Below are 24,748 nucleotides of genomic sequence, written 5' to 3'. Positions count from 1 at the left end.
CATTACATTACTTATCCTGTATTATACTGCAGAGCTGCGCTCACTATTCTGCTGGTGCAGTCACCGTGTACATACATTACATTACTTATCCTGTATTATACTGCAGAGCTGCGCTCACTATTCTGCTGGTACAGTCACTGTGTACATACATTACATTACTTATCCTGTATTATACCCCAGAGCTGCGCTCACTATTCTGCTGGTGCAGTCACTGTGTACATACATTACATTACTTATCCTGTATTATACTCCAGAGCTGCGCTCACTATTCTGCTGGTGCAGTCACTGTGTACATACATTACATTACTTATCCTGTATTATACTCCAGAGCTGCGCTCACTATTCTGCTGGTACAGTCACTGTGTACATACATTACATTACTTATCCTGTATTATACCCCAGAGCTGCGCTCACTATTCTGCTGGTGCAGTCACTGTGTACATACATTACATTACTTATCCTGTATTATACCCCAGAGCAGCGCTCACTATTCTGCTGGTGCAGTCACTGTGTACATACATTACATTACTTATCCTGTATTATATTCCAGAGCTGCACTCACTATTCTGCTGGTGCAGTCACTGTGTACATACATTACATTACTTATCCTGTATTATACTCCAGAGCAGCGCTCACTATTCTGCTGGTGCAGTCACTGTGTACATACATTACATTACTTATCCTGTATTATATTCCAGAGCTGCACTCACTATTCTGCTGGTGCAGTCACTGTGTACATACATTACATTACTTATCCTGTATTATACTCCAGAGCTGCGCTCACTATTCTGCTGGTGCAGTCACTGTGTACATACATTACATTACTTATCCTGTATTATACCCCAGAGCTGCGCTCACTATTCTGCTGGTGCAGTCACTGTGTACATACATTACATTACTTATCCTATATTATACTCCAGAGCTGCGCTCACTATTCTGCTGGTACAGTCACTGTGTACATACATTACATTACTTATCCTGTATTATACTCCAGAGCTGCGCTCACTATTCTGCTGGTGCAGTCACTGTGTACATACATTACATTACTTATCCTGTATTATACCCCAGAGCTGCGCTCACTATTCTGCTGGTGCAGTCACTGTGTCCATCGGTGGACATCCCCTTTAAGGCCCCATGTTGTGGAGTGTGATGTGTTTTGCTGTATTTCTCGAGTCTTTCTGCAGATAAGATTGCCATGTTGCAGTTTTCGCACACTCTGTGGATGGGATTAGTCGGAGTCTCACTCACTTTCTGCTGCACTTCCACCATGTTGGGCCTCATCCTAATAGTCTTTCTGCCCCTCTGATATATACGTTATGCTCGGTGCAGGGCTCTGTATGACACACGGATTTGTTCGCTGGTATATTTGCACCCCTTGCCCGGATCACTTCCCTCCTTCCATCACTCAGACTCCGCAGCCTCATTTCCTCCTGGTTTTAGAAGTGTCTGATCTCCTAATGGATTCCCTGACCATCTCGGCTTACGAGGAGGAGGACGCCGTCTGCTTACGTGGAAACTTGTGTGTGGGCTGAGAGCGGTTTCAGATGCGAAGCCAAAACCAAGTAATCTCTCTCCTTTAGGAAATGTGAAAAGTATGTGCTTGCATCAAAAACCCAAAGCTGAAATGACATTTCCCTTCCCGACAAGTTATCTCCTGCAGCCGCCAAATGCTTCTCCTGGCAGGACCCGGCGGCCTAATGCACGAGGTGCTGAATACCTGCGGTATTATCCGGCCCATGACTTACACCGGGGCTTCCATCTGTCACTGATAGCGCTTAACAGGGGGAGAAAGAGCGCAACACATCAAGGGGCCGAGGAGGAAACACACTAACCACATAGGGACATAGAGGGAGTCCTGCACACATCACACAGGAGCAGTATATACTGACACAGACTGAGGAATCGTAGGAAATAGCAATTCCCAGAGAAGTGCCATAATCCTAATCCATCCATTGTGGGATTATCTGTATGATCACCTGTGAGTCATGTAGATGCAGCGCTGTGATATGGGGGGTCCCATGGAGGAGAGAGGAAAAGAATTTCCCACATTTGGGTGTTTGTACAGCAGAGACACAATTACAGCTAATGGAGGATTGCTTCTGGTCTTACCCCGTGCCCTGTGTCCTCTATAATAGCTGGAGATATATAGAAGCTTCTCTCCTATATTATATACAGTATATACATCTCCTGCGTTTCGGAGGTCTCTTCTGTCTCCTCCATGAGGCCTCGTCCTGACACAATCACTTCTGTGGGAAAGAAGGATGTGAAAAGGCCGACAAGGGGCAAATGTGGCCACAACCTTCAATAGTCAGCAAAAATTATTACTATGGAACTGACCTGATACTATGTATATATATGGTATATATGTATATGAATGTGACAAGGATATATGTATCATGTATTATGTATGTAATCCCTACATTATTATTATTATATTGATAGGACAAGATATGAATACGTGTGTGTATATGTATATATAGGGTATGAATATAAAACTGTATGTAGATATAGGGTATGAATGTTATGTATGTATATATTATAGGCTATGGATATAATATTGTACGAATATAACAAAGCAAATAATTCCTGAATTGATTAGTATATTGATATAATACTGTATACATAGAACGCTGAATGTATCAGTGTGTAATAGTATATTATGTAACAGTATATAACAATGTCTGACTGTAATACTAAATGTATCAGTCTGTGTATGTAACAATGTACCAGTAGAATAACAGAGGTGCACAGTATATAACAGTATATGAATATCACTGTGTATGAATCTAATATTACGTGTCTATGTGACTGTATGTGTGTAAAGTAATAGCAGCAGGTTATTACAAGTATATACTGTGTCTGTGTGTATAATAATAATCTATATAGTGTCAAGACATTGCACAGTACTTTACATTCATACATAATAGTGTATCTATAAACCAGTGTAATATAATAGTGTGTGTAATAGTGTATATCACAGTGTAATATAATAACGAATGTAATATTGTGTATATGGTTGTGGGCTGTCATTAACCCATTACATACTGCCCTCACTGTCTTATGTAATGAAGCTCTGCCAATCCAGCAGCCCTGGGGTTAACAGCGCACATGGTTTCCCTGAAGACACGTGTCACCCACAAGTGGCTATTTCTGCAAGAACTAAACTTAGGAAGTTCGGGGGGTCACCACGTGCCATGTGCTGCCGCTGGGAGCCCGGATCTGCAAACAATTACCAGATTCCTGCAGGACAGAAGGAAAAGAGAGACGCTGCGCCCCCCCAACACGGTCTTACATATATATAACCCCCCCCCCCCCCCCCCGAAATCCTACAGATATATAACACACACCTAAAATCCTACAACCATATAATATCCTCAAACTACTACAGATACGTAACACCCCAAAATACAACAGGTATAACACCCCAAAACCTGACAGATATATAACATCCCCCCAAAACCCTCCAACCATATAACGCCAGTCCAACCCCACAATCACTCGCCACCATGGAGTTCTATAGGACATAAGAAGACGCATCATTAAGTGTAAGATGTCGCGTTTTCCTTACAGTTCTCCAGAGGGCCCTTGTCTGTAATAATATGGCAGCAGGGGATGTACAGCTGCATTTGCCATTCAGGACACCAGGAAAGCTGGGTGACAGACCCGTCCCCTATGGGAGCCATACTAAAGGCTTGTTATATTATATCATACATGGGGTTCGCTGCCTTCCCTGACGGCTCTTTCCTCGTGCCCTACTTTTGCAGTGATGATTGATCCCCGTCCCTGCTCATGGTCCTCCGGAGCGCCGTATATCTGGGGTTTAGTGCAGGTCAGCAGATCTGGATGACATTCTCTTCTTGGTGATTGTCCGCAGAATGTACCATTAAATCTTCATATCACAGCGCAGCCCGGGGTACCGGGGAGCAACGAGACCATCAGAGCGTCTGACAACTGGACGAGCAGAAAACGCGTCCCCGATGGATTCTATACAAGAAGAAGATCTGGAGGAAAACGTCCCGGCATCACAAATCCTTCCCGGCCTCTGGCACCACCAAATACACTCATTCATTACATGGACACGTTGCGTACTGTCTGACTCTCACCTGCAAAGCTGACAATCTAATCTCCGAGTATCATATACCGAATACATGAGAAGTGTCTGATTGTGATAAGTGATAAGAATCTGATCATGACAAGTGTCTGATACATAAGTGACAAGTATATAATCATAATACAGAATAAGTGACAATGGTCTGAAGAGAAGTGACAAGAATCTGACCAAGGATGTGATAGTGACAAGTGTCTGACCCTGATAAGTGATAAGTCTACAATCATGATATACAGTCCTATGAAAAAGTTTGGGCACCCCTATTAATCTTAATCATTTTTAGTTCTAAATATTTTGGTGTTTGCAGCAGCCATTTCAGTTTGATATATCTAATAACTGATGGACACAGTAATATTTCAGGATTGAAATGAGGTTTATTGTACTAACAGAAAATGCGCAATATGCATTAAACCAAAATTTGACCGGTGCAAAAGTATGGGCACCTCAACAGAAAAGTGACATTAATATTTAGTAGATCCTCCTTTTGCAAAGATAACAGCCTCTAGTCGCTTCCTGTAGCTTTTAATCAGTTCCTGGATCCTGGATAAAGGTATTTTGGACAAACAATTCAAGTTCAGTTAAGTTAGATGGTCGCCGAGCATGGACAGCCCGCTTCAAATCATCCCACAGATGTTCAATGATATTCAGGTCTGGGGACTGGGATGGCCATTCCAGAACATTGTAATTGTTCCTCTGCATGAATGCCTGAGGATTTGGAGCGGTGTTTTGGATCATTGTCTTGCTGAAATATCCATCCCCGGCGTAACTTCAACTTCGTCACTGATTCTTGAACATTATTCTCAAGAATCTGCTGATACTGAGTGGAATCCATGCGACCCTCAACTTTAACAAGATTCCCGATGCCGGCATTGGTCACACAGCCCCAAAGCATGATGGAACCTCCACCAAATTTTACAGTGGGTAGCAAGTGTTTTTCTTGGAATGCTGTTTCTTTTTGGACGCCATGCATAACGCCTTTTTTTATAACCAAACAACTCAATTTTTGTTTCCAAAATGAAGCTGCCTTGTCCAAATGTGCTTTTTCATACCTCAGGCAACTCTATTTGTGGCGTACGTGCAGAAACGGCTTCTTTCTCATCACTCTCCCATACAGCTTCTATTTGTGCAAAGTGCGCTGTATTGTTACCGATGCACAGTGACAACATCTGCAGCAAGATGATGCTGCAGCTCTTTGGAGGTGGTCTGTGGATTGTCCTTGACTCTTCTCACCATTCTTCTTCTCTGCCTTTCTGATATTTTTCTTGGCCTGCCACTTCTGGGCTTAACAAGAACTGTCCCTGTGGTCTTCCATTTCCTTACTATGTTCCTCACAGTGGAAACTGACAGGTTAAATCTCTGAGACAACTTTTTGTATCCTTCCCCTGAACAACTATGTTGAACAATCTTTGTTTTCAGATCATTTGAGAGTTGTTTTGAGTAGCCCATGATGCCGCTCTTCAGAGGAGATTCAAATAGTAGAACAACTTGCAATTGGCCACCTTAAATATCTTTTCTCATGATTGGATAGATCTGGCTATGAAGTTCAAAGCTCACTGAGGTTACAAAACCAATTTTGTGCTTCAGTAAGTCAGTAAAAAGTAGTTAGGAGTATTCAAATCAATAAAATGATAAGGGTGCCCATACTTTTACACCGGTCAAATTTTGGTTTAATGCATATTGCGCATTTTCTGTTAGTACAATAAACCTCATTTCAATCCTGAAATATTACTGTGTCCATCAGTTATTAGATATATCAAACTGAAATGGCTGCTGCAAACACCAAAATATTTAGAACTAAAAATGATTAAGATTAATAGGGGTGCCCAAACTTTTTCATAGGACTGTAAGTAATAGATGTCTGATTGTGATAAGTGATTAGAATCTAATTGTGAAAGTATCTAATCCTGATACATGAGAAGTGTCTGACTGCGATAAGGGACAATAATGTAACTGTGATATGTGACGTGTCTGATCAGAAGTGAAAATAGTCCGACCATGAGAAGTGTCTGACTGTGATCACTGATAAGAATCTCATTATTATTATTATTACTGCAGTCTCTATATATGATAAGTGAATGTGCCTGATTGTGATAGATGATGAGAATGTGACCATGACAAGTGAGACGTAATAATCCCAATATCCTACAAGTACCTGGATGCTGTATCTGTAACATGGCAAATACACAGCGTTATACCTCAAACACCAAAACAGGGGCCAAAGCCCCCAAATATTATATATATGCTAAATGTATACATGAATAATAACAAATCAGAAATATCACAGCCAGTGATGGCGAAAAGCGAGTGAGGGGGTGGCTGTGACTTCTCTGGAGGGTCTGCGGGTACGGGGCTACGGATCTGCCCATTCACTGAATATTGGGGTAGGATTTGGTGTGATATGTAGTATTATTATTATGTATTATTATTGTTATTATATTATTGTTCTATTATTATTTATTATTAGTAGTAGTATTCTATTGTGATTAATTATTATTATTATCATTATTATTATTATTATTATTATTATTATATTATTATTATCTTCTGTTCCTTTCAGATGATAGATTTCATTTGGGAATATTTCCAAGTATTTTCTCACCTGAATATTTACATTTCTATAGAATGAATATTTAGTATTTTCTGCCTTTGCTATAACAGGTCCCATGTGTGTTTCTTTTCCCGTGTTGTCGCGTCCACGTCACATGTTACATGTAGACCAGGCTGACTATATACTCATATATATATATATATATATATATATATATATATATATATATATATATATATATATATATGTATAGAGAGAGAGAGAGAGAGAGAGAGATATACACATACATACATACATACAGGTGTTTTTTGTGTTGTTTTGGTTTGTTCTGTTGTTGCTTCTCGTATAATAACTTTTGTATTTTTATAATATTTTGGGTGTTAGTCCCCTTTTTTGGTGTTTGGGGTCAATCATCCCCCCTGAGGCCGCTCTTCTATGATCTGTGTATAGGACTGGTGGAGGGCGCGAGTATGGACGACCCCCGGCCCACTCCCATCTTCTCACATCAGCGCTGTGGTTTTGTTATTAATGGAAGCCACAACTCTATGACAGATCCAGCGGCCCCAGAGGACATCACAGAGTCCAGCAAGATCTGCCACAGCGTCCAGCGTCTTACTGGAAAAATCAGCAAAGCCAAATGTACATCCAGCTCAGCCCAAGGCGTCTTATATTACAATATGGGGGATCAGCGGCTGCTGGGACTTCAGTAGTGATGGAGATAAGCGGCTGCTGGGACTTCAGTAGTGATGGAGATAAGCGGCTGCTGGGACTTCAAATAGCAAAAGTCAAACCCAACCCAGGTAAGAAACTCTGAGACCCTCCACGTCCTTACACCAGGGACCCTCCACGTCCTTACACCAGGGACCCTCCACCTCCTTACACCAGGGACCCTCCGTGTCCTTACACCAGAGACCCTCCACCTCCTTACACCAGGGACCCTCCACCTCCTTACACCAGGGACCCTCCGTGTCCTTACACCAGAGACCCTCCACCTCCTTACACCAGGGACCCTCCACCTCCTTACACCAGGGACCCTCCGTGTCCTTACACCAGAGACCCTCTACCTCCTTACACCAGAGACCCTCCACCTCCTTACACCAGGAACCCTCCACCTCCTTACACCAGGGACCCTCCACGTCCTTACACCAGAGACCCTCCACCTCCTTACACCAGGGACCCTCCACCTCCTTACACCAGGGACCCTCCACCTCCTTACACCAGAGACCCTCCACGTCCTTACACCAGAGACCCTCCACCTCCTTACACCAGGGACCCTCCGTGTCCTGACACCTGAGACCTTCCGTGTCCTTACACCAGAGACCCTCCACCTCCTTACACCAGGGACCCTCCGTGTCCTTACACCAGAGACCCTCCACCTCCTTACACCAGGGACCCTCCGTGTCCTTACACCAGAGACCCTCCACCTCCTTACACCAGAGACCCTCCACCTCCTTACACCAGGGACCCTCCACCTCCTTACACCAGGGACCCTCCGTGTCCTTACACCAGAGACCCTCCACCTCCTTACACCAGAGACCCTCCACCTCCTTACACCAGAGACCCTCCACCTCCTTACACCAGGGACCCTCCACCTCCTTACACCAGGGACCCTCCGTGTCCTTACACCAGGGACCCTCCACCTCCTTACACCAGGGACCCTCCGTGTCCTTACACCAGAGACCCTCCACCTCCTTACACCTGAGACCCTCCACGTCTTTACACCAGGGACCCTCCACCTCCTTACACCAGGGACCCTCCACCTCCTTACACCAGGGACCCTCCACGTCCTTACACCGGAGACCCTCCACCTCCTTACACCAGAGACCCTCCACGTCCTTACACCGGAGACCCTCCACCTCCTTACACCAGGGACCCTCCACGTCCTTACACCAGAGACCCTCCGTGTCCTGACACCTGAGACCTTCCGTGTCCTTACACCAGAGACCCTCCACCTCCTTACACCAGAGACCCTCCACCTCCTTACACCTGAGACCCTCCACGTCCTTACACCAGGGACCCTCCACGTCCTTACACCAGGGACCCTCCACCTCCTTACACCAGGGACCCTCCACCTCCTTACACCAGGGACCCTCCACCTCCTTACACCAGAGACCCTCCGTGTCCTGACACCTGAGACCTTCCGTGTCCTTACACCAGAGACCCTCCACGTCCTTACACCAGGGACCCTCCACCACCTTACACCAGAGACCCTCCACCTCCTTACACCAGAGACCCTCCACCTCCTTACACCAGAGACCCTCCGTGTCCTGACACCTGAGACCTTCCGTGTCCTTACACCGGAGACCCTCCACCTCCTTACACCAGAGACCCTCCACGTCCTTACACCAGGGACCCTCCACCACCTTACACCAGAGACCCTCCACCTCCTTACACCGGGGACCCTCCACCTCCTTACACCGGGGACCCTCCACCTCCTTACACCGGGGACCCTCCACGTCCTTACACCGGGGACCCTCCACGTCCTTACACCAGAGACCCTCCACCTCCTTACACCAGAGACCCTCCACCTCCTTACACCTGAGACCCTCCACGTCCTTACACCGGGGACCCTCCACGTCCTTACACCAGAGACCCTCCGTGTCCTGACACCTGAGACCTTCCGTGTCCTTACACCAGGGACCCTCCGTGTCCTTACACCAGAGACCCTCCACCTCCTTACACCTGAGACCCTCCACGTCCTTACACCAGGGACCCTCCACGTCCTTACACCAGAGACCCTCCACGTCCTTACACCAGAGACCCTCCACCTCCTTACACCAGAGACCCTCCGTGTCCTGACACCTGAGACCTTCCGTGTCCTTACACCAGAGACCCTCCACCTCCTTACACCAGGGACCCTCCACCTCCTTACACCAGAGACCCTCCACGTCCTTACACCAGAGACCCTCCACCTCCTTACACCTGAGACCCTCCACGTCCTTACACCAGGGACCCTCCACGTCCTTACACCAGGGACCCTCCACCTCCTTACACCAGGGACCCTCCACCTCCTTACACCAGGGACCCTCCACCTCCTTACACCAGAGACCCTCCGTGTCCTTACACCAGAGACCCTCCACGTCCTTACACCAGGGACCCTCCACCACCTTACACCAGAGACCCTCCACCTCCTTACACCAGAGACCCTCCACCTCCTTACACCAGAGACCCTCCGTGTCCTGACACCTGAGACCTTCCGTGTCCTTACACCGGAGACCCTCCACCTCCTTACACCAGAGACCCTCCACGTCCTTACACCAGGGACCCTCCACCACCTTACACCAGAGACCCTCCACCTCCTTACACCAGAGACCCTCCACCTCCTTACACCGGGGACCCTCCACGTCCTTACACCGGGGACCCTCCACGTCCTTACACCGGGGACCCTCCACGTCCTTACACCGGGGACCCTCCACGTCCTTACACCAGAGACCCTCCACCTCCTTACACCAGAGACCCTCCACCTCCTTACACCTGAGACCCTCCACGTCCTTACACCAGAGACCCTCCGTGTCCTGACACCTGAGACCTTCCGTGTCCTTACACCAGGGACCCTCCACCTCCTTACACCAGAGACCCTCCACCACCTTACACCAGAGACCCTCCACCTCCTTACACCAGAGACCCTCCACCTCCTTACACCAGAGACCCTCCGTGTCCTGACACCTGAGACTTTCCGTGTCCTTACACCGGAGACCCTCCACCTCCTTACACCAGAGACCCTCCACCTCCTTACACCAGAGACCCTCCACGTCCTTACACCAGAGACCCTCCGTGTCCTGACACCTGAGACCTTCCGTGTCCTTACACCAGGGACCCTCCACCTCCTTACACCTGAGACCCTCCACGTCCTTACACCGGAGACCCTCCATGTCCTTACACCGGTGGTCTCCAGACTGTCTACGCTCTCTAGGTACATTGTAAGGACAACTCCTATCAGGCACACGCTAGAGGTTGTAGTTGGGTCACAGGTACAGGACCCACGAGTGAGAGACCACTGAACACAGAAGGTCCTGAGCCCCCTCCCCCCACAGAGCTGGAGGTCCGGAGGTTCCCGCTCAGGCTGGTGGTCACTCGGCGTATATTTCCGCTCCCTGCTCTCAGACTTTCTGGACGCAGCTCAGACCTGCGGTTCATGTAACCTATTACTTTGAGGTTGTTGCCTCCTTCAGGATCTGGTTTGTTGAGGTTCTCCTGGGTTTTGAGAGAGAACATTGCTGGCCTTGCAGAAGCTGCAAATAAATTCACTGAATTTCTAGAGTAATAATGTGGAGTAAGAGTCTGGTGTGCGGAGAGATCCCAGGACGTAGCGATACACATGGGGGCGATACCCAGATTTACTGACCCCTGGACTGCAGGACACACATGAGGCAGGGGCCTAGGGCGGAGGGATATAAAGAGACAGCAATAAATGGGGGAACAAGTAAATGGGATTCTCATGGCTCAGGGATTGTAAGGGAGTCTTCACACAGAGTTTACGCTCCGCGGAAACACGCGTCAAAGTGACTGCTATAACACACAATCCCATTGATTTCAATGTGTACCGGTTTTACGTGCGCTACACATTGAAATGAATGAGAGGCTTTTAAACCCATTGATTTCAATGTGTAGTGTGCGTAAAACCAGCACACATTGAAGTCTATGGGATTGTGTGTTATAGCAGTTAGCTATAGCGTAAACTCTGTGTGAAGGCCTGAATAGTAGGATAATGTCTAGATTCAATGACAGCAAGCAAAAATCAGGAAAGAACGCTCAAGAAATTGAAATGAAGTTGCTCATGACTGATCCTATTACTGCTACAATGTAACCGCCATTATATGTGGAGTAATAATGAGTCATAATAGGTGATACGTGATAAGAATCTGATCGTGATCAATGCCTGACTGTGATAAGTGTCTGATAGAAATCTAACCATGGCAAGTGATAAGAACCTGGTTCTGATAAGTGATAAATGTGTGATAAGCGTCTGACTATGATTAGTGATAAGCGTCTGACTATGGTAAGTGATATCTTTTGGCCTCGCCCCTGCACACGTCTTTCTCACTATTAAGCTTGTTTTCTCCTCCCTATTCTTCGAGGATTTTGGCGCTAGTTCCCGGTACAGTAACACCCGTCGCAGTCAGACTCTCGCCTCCAGTCGCCACCTCTTAAGGAAGTGGATTAACAGGATAATTCTCCATGAAAAGCTGCAGAGATTTCTAGATCTGCCAAAGCCCCCGAGATGTGAGCAATGAAAAAGCCATTTTATCCACAAGGAGATTAAAGGATCATTGACTTCTGCGGCTAATGACCGGGCGCTCGCGGCTACTGAACCACAACATGGTGGCCTATGGGGACTCCGGGAGATGGAGAAGAGTCCGGCGAGTTATCTGTAGTGACAGAAAAATAACTGAATATTTCTCAGATTTCTTTTATTCCCATTTCCTCATTAGGGTAAGTTCATACATTGCGTTAATGCCGCAGATCTTCCGTGTGGATTTCATCTCCAGGTGCAGAGTCGCCTCCATGGAACGACCAATACTCGGGTTATGGTAAAACATAAACTCCAATAACTATTGCCTCACCCCGAACATCCAGTCCTAATATCTATCTTATATCAGTTCTGTCACCCAGCTTTCCTAGAGTCCTGAAAACCAAATCTGACCATTCTCAGGATAGTTCTTACCCAGCTTTGCTAGAGTCTAAAATGCCAAATGTATCAATTTACAGGTAGAAAAATCCAATAATGTAACATTGTAGTGAGACCGATCCGGCTGCCACTGGAGCTCACATGGTGGTAGAGCAGTTACCCAGCTTTCCTAGAATCCTGTAGAACTAATGGTGCAGATAGATCATCTTCTCCAATACTACAACCCTAATAGGCGGATCTGCTATTTGGGGCACTAGGAAAGCTGGGTGATAAACACTGTAATGTTAAATATAATGGTTGTCATCCAGCTTTCCTAGAAGAAGATGTGACTAGCAGTATATAGATGCCATGAGAGGTGACTATACCTGACTTTTGCGTAAATCATTTGCATACGGTGGTTTGTCCAGTCCGTTACCGACCTCTAATGAGCCCCAGAAGTTCCGGGATTCAAGTTAGTAACTTGTGCAGCGCACCCCATTGATCAGCGACGCCGACACCTCAGGAGTGAAATAAATTGCCGCTCCCATGATAAATGGTTCTATTAGCGACCCAGATTATTCAGGGAGATAGAGCGCGTGGCGGTGAGCGCAGCGCGCCCTGCGCCGTCCTCACGGTTGTAAATAGGTTATTTTGTGTGTAAATAACACATTAAGAATCTGCATTAGTCGTGTTCTCCGAAAGACCAGGAAAGTGCGCAAAATAAATAACGGCAGACAAGCGAGTAAAATAAAGGGCGGCGTTAATGGCGCTCGCCCCGAGGAAGCCACTTACACATGACGAACGTGATAACAATCTGAATATAGCCGCCATTAAACAGGCGCACCCGGCTACGCACCAGGCCGTTACTCTGCCGCGTCTTCAAGAAATCAGAAGTGACAGAATTTGGAGAGCAGAAAACTGCGGAGAGATTAAACGCTCAGATTTTCCCGTGGTGACCGTAAATCCGGGCCCGGATCGGCGCTGTTAACCCTTCTCTGTCCAGGCTGAACAACGCTCTGATATGGCCAGGTGGGGGGTCGGTCACTGTCCTAACTCAATGACCACTTAAGTAAATCCGGCAGCGAGACAATGTAGCGATGGCGTCAGATGGACTGACACATTGTAACGAGACCCAGGTCATAAAAGGTGCAGGAACTTTCCATAGACTTTCTGTAGCAATTCTTCTTCGTTTTCTTCTTCGGTTTTAAGATCTCTGTTTGCCGGCAGTGAATGGAACTTTCTCATCTACATCCAACTCATTGTAACCTAATACTTTCCAGAGCTGAGGGTCTGCTTCAATGAATCCTGATAGACAATGCTCTTAGGGGTGAAGACATCTGTTGCACAAAGTCTCCTGTCCAGATACTTTGTTACAATGTATCAGTCGGGGGTCTTTGGTTCTTTGACTTTCTAACAGATTTCGGCTATGGCCACAAGGCGACCGGCTGCGACTTCCGTCATATGACTAAGAATCGCCAGGTTTCCGTACAACTCCATCACTCATGTTGCACTGCAACCCCGAGTTGCAAAAAAATTACCAAAGCTCAACTTTTTTGCGACATTGTCGGCAGTGATTAACACAAGTGAAGGAGTCGCCGGGACACGTGGCGAGCTTTGGTCGTGCGCCGTAAGTTGTTCATGTACAATGTCATTTACATGAAGCCCCATAACATAGATGGGAGAGGAGGGAGAAAGTGGCGCGGCTCAGCCGGGTGTTGGTTCTGGTCATGTGACCCCGGGGAACCCCTTTAATAAGTCCTATAGATCCAATGATATGATTTCCTGGTAACCCTTTGCTATCCTTCCTGATTTCAGTCTGCAGCACTAGAAGTCCCAGCAGAACCTCCTGAAGCCGCCGCTTCTTCCATCCCAATTATTTTGCATGTATTTCACCCTGAGCCCATCATTACCATGAAGCCTAATTGCAGTAAAGTTGGATCTGTCCCCTCCCCCCCCCCCCATGTCCTCGCGCTGGTCACCGTGACTTATTTATTAGGATCCGTTAAGGCTTTTTAGGACTGATTAGACGTCTCTTTCATCATCTCACGGCTCAGTCTTCAAACGCTGTCGCTGTAAGTTCTGCGCCCGAGCTCCTTACCGTAACGTCTCAGCTTTCATCCTTCATCCGACAGGAGATGAGAGCGTCTGCGGCGGGCACGAGGCCTGTTACTGGGAGACGGCAGCTCGCTGGGACCACACTGGGGCTTCCTGGGGCTTCTGTTCCAGGCGGGAGCCGCCATATATAATGCAAGAAGCCAAATCTGTCACTTAGTTCACAAGTTACTGACGACAGAAGAATCTAGTGAGAGCGATAGCGCAATATCAGAGGAGGCGCCGCATGTCACAGACGCCAGAATGCAACGGAAGCTCCTGCATGGAACCTGTATAAAGACGACCATCAAGATGGAGGACGGGTCAGGATCAGATGTGCATCGTGTCTGTTACAATGTATCAGCCTGGACAATCGTCTGTGAGCTAAGAACATGCAGCACAAACCTCTCTCCTGTCCTGATAGTTTGTTACAATGTATCAGTCTGAACAATCCTGTGAGCTAGACATATCATCATCAGCGGCCTCTCCTCTGTTCTAGGTTTGTTACAATGTATCAGCCAGGAGTTCACTGGATACAATTGTCGCCATCAGCTCATCCGGCCATGAGGTCACTTCGCACCCCTGTGGTCAGCCCGGTGTTCTGGGACTTGCACATCAGTGTACACTTAACTAAACACAAGTCTACTTTGGTACCCATAAAAGGAAACTCTATTCACTTACAAAGCCGTTATCCGGACCCCATACACTGTAGTAGGGTCCCCGGGGTTTCTGAATATTGTACGCGGATTGGGGAAGGGTCTCCCAGCACTAGTTTGACCACAGCCTTACTTAGTATCTGTCCAATATCTGCCCCTCCCCCCAGGGCCTAGAATTTTCCATGCAGATCAGAGACATTTCATCCACTGGACCTTTTGTCATCCCACTGGTGGAATCTCCAGTAAGATCAGAAGGCTACTGGGAGATAAGGAGAGGGGGAGGGGCAGCGTTAACAGCCTGTGTATTATCGCACCTCAGCATCTGCCAGAAGAGGAATGACTGACCCAGGAGCGCCCCCCTGCTGGCTTCAAAGGCTCCCCCCCCCCAGACAAGGCCAGCAGGCTCAATAGGCAGCCCCTAATAAAACGCTGAGCGCCCCTGAAACCTGACAAATCCCCAAGTCAGGAGTTCAACAGAAGGAACAACTGGTCCATTCAGATACAAGTGAGACCCCATGGGGGGGGGGGGGGGGGGGCACTACAAGGAGGTCATAAAATGCTAATAATCCAACATCTCCGAGTCAGGAATCCCATAGAGAGCCCAAAAATCTAAGGCACCCAATGGACCAAACACTGGAAATCTGCAGCCGTGTGGCGGACTACACGTATGTGCGTGAGTCATGTCTGCTGAGCTGTATCTAATCCTATCCTGTGTGATACTGTATACTGAGCCGTGTATCTAATCCTATCCTGTGTGATACTGTATACTGAGCCGTGTATCTAATCCTGTCCTGTGTGATACTGTATACTGAGCCGTGTATCTAATCCTATCCTGTGTGATACTGTATACTGAGCTGTGTATCTAATCCTATCCTGTGTGATACTGTATACTGAGCTGTATCTAATCCTATCCCGTGTGATACTGTATACTGAGCTGTGTATCTAATCCTATCCTGTGTGATACTGTATACTGAGCTGTGTATCTAATCCTATCCTGTGTGATACTGTATACTGAGCTGTGTATCTAATCCTATCCTGTGTGATACTGTATACTGAGCTGTGTATCTAATCCTATCCTGTGTGATACTGTATACTGAGCGGTGTATCTAATCCTATCCTGTGTGATACTGTATACTGAGCTGTATCTAATCCTATCCTGTGTTACACTGTATACTGAGCTGTGTATCTAATCCTATCCTGTGTGATACTGTATACTGAGCTGTGTATCTAATCCTATCCTGTGTTACACTGTATACTGAGCTGTGTATCTAATCCTATCCTGTGTGATACTGTATACTGAGCGGTGTATCTAATCCTATCCTGTGTGATACTGTATACTGAGCTGTGTATCTAATCCTATCCTGTGTGATACTGTATACTGAGCTGTATCTAATCCTATCCTGTGTGATACTGTATACTGAGCCGTGTATCTAATCCTATCCTGTGTGATACTGTATACTGAGCCGTGTATCTAATCCTATCCTGTGTGATACTGTATACTGAGCCGTGTATCTAATCCTATCCTGTGTGATACTGTATACTGAGCTGTATCTAATCCTATCCTGTGTGATACTGTATACTGAGCTGTGTATCTAATCCTATCCTGTGTGATACTGTATACTGAGCTGTGTATCTAATCCTATCCTGTGTGATACTGTATACTGAGCTGTATCTAATCCTATCCTGTGTGATACTGTATACTGAGCTGTGTATCTAATCCTATCCTGTGTGATACTGTATACTGAGCTGTGTATCTAATCCTATCCTGTGTGATACAGTATACTGAGCTGTGTATCTAATCCTATCCTGTGTGATACAGTATACTGAGCTGTGTATCTAATCCTATCCTGTGTGATACTGTATACTGAGCTGTATCTAATCCTATCCTGTGTGATACTGTATACGGAGCTGTATCTAATCCTATCCTGTGTTACACTGTATACTGAGCTGTATCTAATCCTATCCTGTGTGATTTATACTGAGCTGCTGTATCCAAGCCGGTCATGTGTGATACAATGGGGGTACAGTCATCATCATCACCATCCCAAGTGAATAGAAGCCATAACATTGTCCTCAGTATATCTGTTCCTGGGAAAGCTGGGTGCCAAACAATACGCAGGTCCTGGGGCTTTTCTTAGAATCCCGAAGAGCTGAGTGACAACCTCTATGAGAGCTTTATGGGCGCCATATTGGGGTCACCCAGCTTTCCCAGAACCACCTATGATATTGATATCTTGACATTGATACATTGCCCGGAGTTCAGACATGTCATTCGCGCTCGGTACCTCCTGGTGTCGTGTTCAGAGCCGCGGATTTCTTCCCAACATCTGAGAATCCGTTCCCATCCAGAATGGAGGTTTTTGCCTCTTTCTTGTGCGCTGCGATCACTGGGCCGGCGTTCTCCATGTCAGCCGCTCATACTCCACAGACCGAGCCTGAAACAAGACAAGTCTGGTATTAGGAGGGACCTGAACCTAATATGGGGACGCCGGCTTTAGGTTGGGGCGATTCCAGGACTTCAGTACCTGCAAGTCACATGACTGCGATTGTGACATGTTATGGGGAACCAGGGCCCCGACCAATGACACAATGTCTCAATATGGCGCCCCCTAATGTGTTCATCACTGGGCCCGCGGTTTGTGACGTGACCTCCTGGTCCTGGATACTTTGTGGCTGACCCCGGAGTGGGGGGTTATAAGCCCCCAGATCCATCATAAGTATTTAGAAGTCTACAAACACACCACAAGCAGCTGCAAAGGACACAACTTTGTCACATTATGGGGAAGAGACTGAGAATAACTGCGGGGGAGGAGGGGGCTGCAGCTGTCACAAGGTATCTGCGGACATGGAGGGGTCACGGCCCCCGGGATCTGCCAAGATGCCTGGAAATCAAAGGCAACAACATTCCCCAAAGTCCCTAAACATTCTGTATGTGTAATGTAAGTGCCATATACCCGGGGCGAGCCTCCTCTCGTCCCTCAGTGACCCCCAGCATCATGTGATCACCACCGATGGTACACGGGGTCACTCTGTATGGGAGGACGGGTGAGAACATTCTTGGCTTTGTCCAGTCGCCCGTCATCAGTTCCTGGAATAAGATCTCTGGGAACAGAACTTGTCCTAACCTCAGACTTCTCACAGCTGAGGATTTGTGACACTTGCTTCTCACCTGCGTTCAGGTTTCTGTTCTTCGGATCCACTTGGGGACCTGAAAAGCGGAAACTCACTTAAAAAGCAGTTACCTGCGGACCCCATAGGGTGTAATAGGGTCTGCCCCAGAAAAGTCCTGCCTGCGACTGTCCGGCGTCCAGCAATGATTCGCGGATTGTGCGGCCAAAATTCTTCTACAATATTGATTGATTGATTGATTGATTGATCTTTCAATGGCACCTGCACTGACACAGCGCGGTACAATATCTGCACTTACACACGGGGCCGCCCTCACCTAAAATCACAGCCCTGTCCCCATAGAGCTGATTAGAGGACAATGATGGGAGTTATCTGAGATTTATTGCTACATATTACACACATGTAACACACAGTACACACAATATTCACATACAACACACACAGACACACAAATACTCTATAATACACATAACACACAATAGGCACATATATACCACAGATATACACCACATCTACTGTATGTACTGCATATACAATATACCACACATATGTAACACACATACTACACGTATAGCACACGCCTGTCTCTGGCGTAGCCGGTCGTCTTTCTTTCTTTGCTCAGACATTGCTCAATGTTTCCTAATCTGCTAATTATCGTTATCTGTGTGACTAATGAGCAGATTATAATGAGTGTACACAGCGAGAATAATGAAGAGACACGATGTATCAGTGTCCAGATACACACACATAATACCTATATACACACACATCATACATACCGTACCTATATACACTGTATACACACATCATACATACCTATATACACTGTATACACACATCATACATACCGTACCTATATACACTGTATACACACATCATACATACCTATATACACTGTATACACACATCATACATACCTATATACACTGTATACACACATCATACATACCTATATACACTGTATACACACATCATACATACCTATATATACACACATCATACATACCTATATACACTGTATACACACATCATACATACCTATATACACTGTATACACACATCATACATACCTATATACACTGTATACATACATCATACATACCTATATACACTGTATACACACATCATATAGAATACCATACACATCCATGTACATCTCTATATATAATGTATACACACATACAGACGCGCCATACACTGCATATTCTTATATTTATGGCCTGGTTCACACTTTCCAATATGGCGCAGATTACAGAACGACTCGCGGACGGCAGATCTCGGTACCCGCCACATATTCTCACACCCTGGACTGTTATTGGTTATAAATAAGATAAACGTTTGCGCCATTCAGTGATCTCATGTAATATTGCGTTTGCTGACGGTTACGGCGATGCCAAGTACGCCTCTGTTACCGGGACACCCCATAGACTATAATGCTCTCCGTTGTGTGTCCGTCTTTGGGAATCTGAATCCTCCGTTCAGGACTTTTTCCTCCTCTGATTTTTAGACACACACTGCGACGGCATCTCAGATGTGACACAGCGAAGCCGGACTATTAAATAAAGCGCATTATATAACTGAGATTACAAATATGTCTGTGATTACAGGGGGGCCCCAAACCCCAGCGTCAGCCTCTGATCACACTGCGCCTCTTCTATCCATCCCAGACTATACAGCCTGTATACGGGACCTGCGGCTACACATAGTCCATGCACAAGGAGCTCACACGTTACATACATCAAACACATTGACCTTGGCGTGGTGTGAACAGGACACACGAGGTGAGCAGACGCTTATGGTAAAGTTACTCTCCTGGCACATGTCACACCGTAGAGCGCCACAGACTATGTCAGCACCAAATACACAGCGACAGACAGCGAGACATAATACAAACATCTGAGGAGCAGAAAGATCCCGAGACTCCTGACACTGCCAGGAACAGAGCCCGGCTTCCTGCAACGCACAAGTCTCTGCCTGTCCGCACTCAAGATCCTCCTCTGCTCCCAAGATCTGCTAATAATCCCCCCACTGAAAGATACCAGGGCAAATATCCTGCCAAAGGACACCAGAGGACAGGGCTGCTGTATCTAATCCCAGCATGTGCAATACTGCCTGCTGAGCCGTGTATCTAATCCTATCCTGTGTGATACTGTATACTGAGCTGTGTATCTAATCCTATCCTGTGTGATACTGTATACTGATCTGTGTATCTAATCCTATCCTGTGTGATACTGTATACTGAGCTGTGTATCTAATCCTATCCTGTGTGATACCGTATACTGAGCTGTGTATCCAATCCTATCCTGTGTGATACCGTATACTGAGCTGTGTATCTAATCCTATCCTGTGTGATACTGTATACTGAGCTGTATCTAATCCTATCCTGTGTGATACTGTATACTGAGCCGTGTATCTAATCCTATCCTGTGTGATACTGTATACTGAGCCGTGTATCTAATCCTATCCTGTGTGACACTGTATACTGAGCTGTGTATCTAATCCTATCCTGTGTGATACTGTATACTGAGCCGTGTATCTAATCCTATCCTGTGTGATGCTGTATACTGAGCCGTGTATCTAATCCTATCCTGTGTGATGCTGTATACTGAGCCGTGTATCTAATCCTATCCTATGTGATACTGTATACTGAGCCGTGTATCTAATCCTATCCTGTGTGATACTGTATACTGAGCCGTGTATCTAATCCTATCCTGTGTGATACTGTATACTGAGCCGTGTATCTAATCCTATCCTGTGTGATACTGTATACTGAGCTGTATCTAATCCTATCCTGTGTGATACTGTATACTGAGCCGTGTATCTAATCCTATCCTGTGTGATACTGTATACTGAGCCGTGTATCTAATCCTATCCTGTGTGATACTGTATACTGAGCCGTGTATCTAATCCTATCCTGTGTGATGCTGTATACTGAGCCGTGTATCTAATCCTATCCTGTGTGATACTGTATACTGAGCTGTATCTAATCCTATCCTGTGTGATACTGTATACTGAGCTGTATCTAATCCTATCCTGTGTGATACAGTATACTGAGCCGTGTATCTAATCCTATCCTGTGTGATACTGTATACTGAGCTGTGTATCTAATCCTATCCTGTGTGATACTGTATACTGAGCTGTATCTAATCCTATCCTGTGTGATACTGTATACTGAGCTGTGTATCTAATAATCTCTTGTGTGATACTGTATACTGAGCTGTGTATCTAATCCTATCCTGTGTGATACTGTATACTGTACTGTGTATCTAATCCTATCCTGTGTGATACTGTATACTGAGCTGTATCTAATCCTATTCTGTGTGATACAGTATACTGAGCCGTGTATCTAATCCTATCCTGTGTGATGCTGTATACTGAGCTGTGTATCTAATCCTATCCTGTGTGATACTGTATACTGAGCTGTGTATCTAATCCTATCCTGTGTGATACTGTATACTGAGCTGTGTATCTAATCCTATCCTGTGTGATACTGTATACTGAGCTGTGTATCTAATCCTCTCCTGTGTGATACTGCATACTGAGCTGTGTATCTAATCCTATCCTGTGTGATACTGTATACTGAGCTGTGTATCTAATCCTATCCTGTGTGATACTGTATACTGAGCTGTGTATCTAATCCTATCCTGTGTGATACTGTATACTGAGCTGTGTATCTAATCCTATCCTGTGTGATACTGTATACTGAGCTGTGTATCTAATCCTATCCTGTGTGATACTGTATACTGAGCTGTGTATCTAATCCTATCCTGTGTGATACTGTATACTGAGCTGTGTATCTAATCCTATCCTGTGTGATACTGTATACTGAGCTGTGTATCTAATCCTATCCTGTGTGATACTGTATACTGAGCTGTGTATCTAATCCTATCCTGTGTGTTACTGTATACTGAGCTGTGTATCTAATCCTATCCTGTGTGATACTGTATACTGAGCTGTGTATCTAATCCTATCCTGTGTGTTACTGTATACTGAGCTGTGTATCTAATCCTATCCTGTGTGATACTGTATACTGAGCTGGGTATCTAATCCTATCCTGTGTGATACTGTATACTGAGCTGTGTATCTAATCCTATCCTGTGTGATACTGTATACTGAGCTGTATCTAATCCTATCCTGTGTGATACTGTATACTGAGCTCTCTCAGACTTTTTGCATATTTCCCTCTTGTTATCTGACTTACAAGACACAAAAAAGTTTAAATATTTTTGGTCAAATTGAATTTTGTCCTAAAATTTGCAACTATTTTCTACCTTACACCAGATTACGCCCCGTGCAGTGTATTGTGCAGCCGCCCGGCCGGGGATGCACCTGAGATATGAAGAGATGTTTTCTTCATCATACACGAGATGCATCCACTGCCGGGATATGAAGACTCTCTCTCTCTCTTCTTCTTCTCTCTCTTCCTTTCTCTGTCTTTCTCTGTCTCTTCCTCTCTCTCTCTCTCTTGGTCTCTTCTTCTCTGTCTCTCTCTCTCTTCTTCTCTCTTTCTCTGTCTCTTCCTCTCTCTCTCTCTCTTGGTCTCTTCTTCTCTGTCTCTCTCTCTCTTCTTCTCTCTTTCTCTGTCTTTCTCTCTCTCTCTTCTTCTCTCTCTCTCTTGGTCTCTTCTTCTTTCTCTCTTTCTCTCTCTTCTCTCTCTCACTCTCTCTCTCTCTTTCTCTCTCTCTCTCCTTCTCTCTCTCTCTCTCTCTCTTCTTCTCTCTTTCTCTGTCTCTTTCTCTCTCTCTCTTCTTCTCTCTCTCTCTTGGTCTCTTCTTCTTTCTCTCTCTGTCTCTCTCTTTCTCTCTCTTCTCTCTCTCACTCTCTCTCTCTCCTGTGACATCCACCATGCCGTTTCTCACAGATTTGGGGATCAGAGGGACTTGCTGAGTTCTGGATTTTCTTGCTACAGACAGGACAGTCATTTCCTGGGGCCACAGGAGTGCAGGGAAGCCCCTCAGGACAGGGGGGCCGGGGAGGGGGCGGCTACACTGACACCCCTGTTTCCTGTCTCAGACCATGGGGGGGGGGGGGGGGGGGAGATAAAAAGATGCAGCTGGGCGCCGGCCTGTACTATTACTGCACTGTGTGATCTGAACTCCTGAACCCTCCTGATGTGACTCAGTGATCCCCCAGATTACTCACCATTATCCCCCTCCTCATAGAACCGCAGACCCCCCCACAATGGCTGGGAGCCTCGCACCATAAAAGGAAGAAAGTGGGACCCAAAACCAAAACGGCCGATCCACAAAGGGTAAAACTGCGGGGGCCACAACTGCTGTGTGAGAACAGGGGCATAACACGCAGAGGCCGGACCTAACACAGCTGAGGGATCGTCACAGTTTTATCCATCAGATGGGGGGGATATTCTGGGACTCCAGACTGATACAATGTAACAAACAGGACAGGAGGGGTCTGTGCTGCTGTGCTACAATATATAACATAATCTCCAGGAACTGCAGAGGCAGGCTGTATCTAAGCCTGCCATGTGCTATACTGTGCTACTGAGCAAGGATGTATCTAAGCAGGCCATGTGTTATATTGTTTTACTGAACCAGGGTGTATCTAAGCCTGTCATGTATGATACCGTTTTCTGAGCTGTATCTAATCCTACCATGTATGATACTGCCTGCTGAGCTGTATCTAAGCTGACCGTGTGTGATACAGCTGTATATTTTACTCCAGGGCAGTTATTGCTCTTGGTCTGCGTTTCATCCCCAGACTTGTAATGTCATGACCCTTAACCTCTGACCCCGGCGAGCCCTGATTTTCCGCCCCTATATTTAGCTCTGGCTTCTTATGAAAGGATCCATTGATACAATGAATGATTGAGATTGTCGCTGTCAAGTCCCTGCCGGGGCCCGGGCCCCTCAGATCCATGTACATGGGTCAGCGGTAAGGGCCCCAGCGGGCACAGAGACCCCCAGACATGGGGCACAACATTCAGAACTTCTGGTCACTGACTACATGTAACGTCTGCCATAGAACAGGGAGGGGTCACCCAGGCCACACCCACATGACAATGGCTGCCTCTGGATTGTCACATGACTTTACGAAATCGGGGCCTTATTTTTCTTCTCATCACAGCACATGGAGGGTTTTGTATGGGAGGGATCGCCTTTCTTTACCCTGCAGGACGGCTCACTGTCCGGGACACAAGGTAATATCTGATTATCACTAATGTCAGGATGGAGCGACTCGAGGACCCCGGGGCCCCTGACCTGAGCCTTAGAATCCCCTCCATAGGATAGAACTAACACCCCACCAGCCGACAAGTCCCCACAATGTGGTATTTAGGGATGGACCTTCCACAGCCCCCCAAAACTTCAGGGACATTGGTCGGAGGTTATATCTGCTTCACACGGCTGGTTCAGAAATCCTTCTAAAAATCACAAAAAGGAAGAAGGATGTGGAGAAAGAAGGCGGGTAAGAGGAGCGAGGTATGTGCGTGGGCAGCCATGGACGCCGGCCAGGAACCGCCAGCCAAGAAACGTATGGAAGAAACCGACACATCGCGCTCCACCCTCAGAGGACTCCTGGACTCAAGACTCTACTCCACACTCACTGGGGCAGCGAGGATCACCCAACTTTCCACACACACTGACAGGCAT

At 46.4% G+C, this 24,748-nt stretch overlaps 1 protein-coding gene across 1 annotated transcript in view; it reads right to left on the bottom strand.

Annotated features, from left to right (window-relative positions):
* The window catches only part of GLI2 (GLI family zinc finger 2), a 101,443-nt gene that overhangs the window by 64,435 nt on the left and 12,260 nt on the right, over nt 1-24,748 (bottom strand). Inside the window, 1 exon segment of the mRNA XM_075284704.1 lies at nt 17,297-17,446. Within this exon segment, the coding sequence (XP_075140805.1) occupies nt 17,297-17,417 (121 nt within the window). The 5' untranslated portion in view covers nt 17,418-17,446.

This window comes from Leptodactylus fuscus, chromosome 8, assembly GCF_031893055.1.
Source record: "Leptodactylus fuscus isolate aLepFus1 chromosome 8, aLepFus1.hap2, whole genome shotgun sequence".
Classification (NCBI taxonomy): domain Eukaryota; kingdom Metazoa; phylum Chordata; class Amphibia; order Anura; family Leptodactylidae; genus Leptodactylus; species Leptodactylus fuscus.
This window is presented reverse-complemented; position numbering and strand designations above follow the sequence as displayed.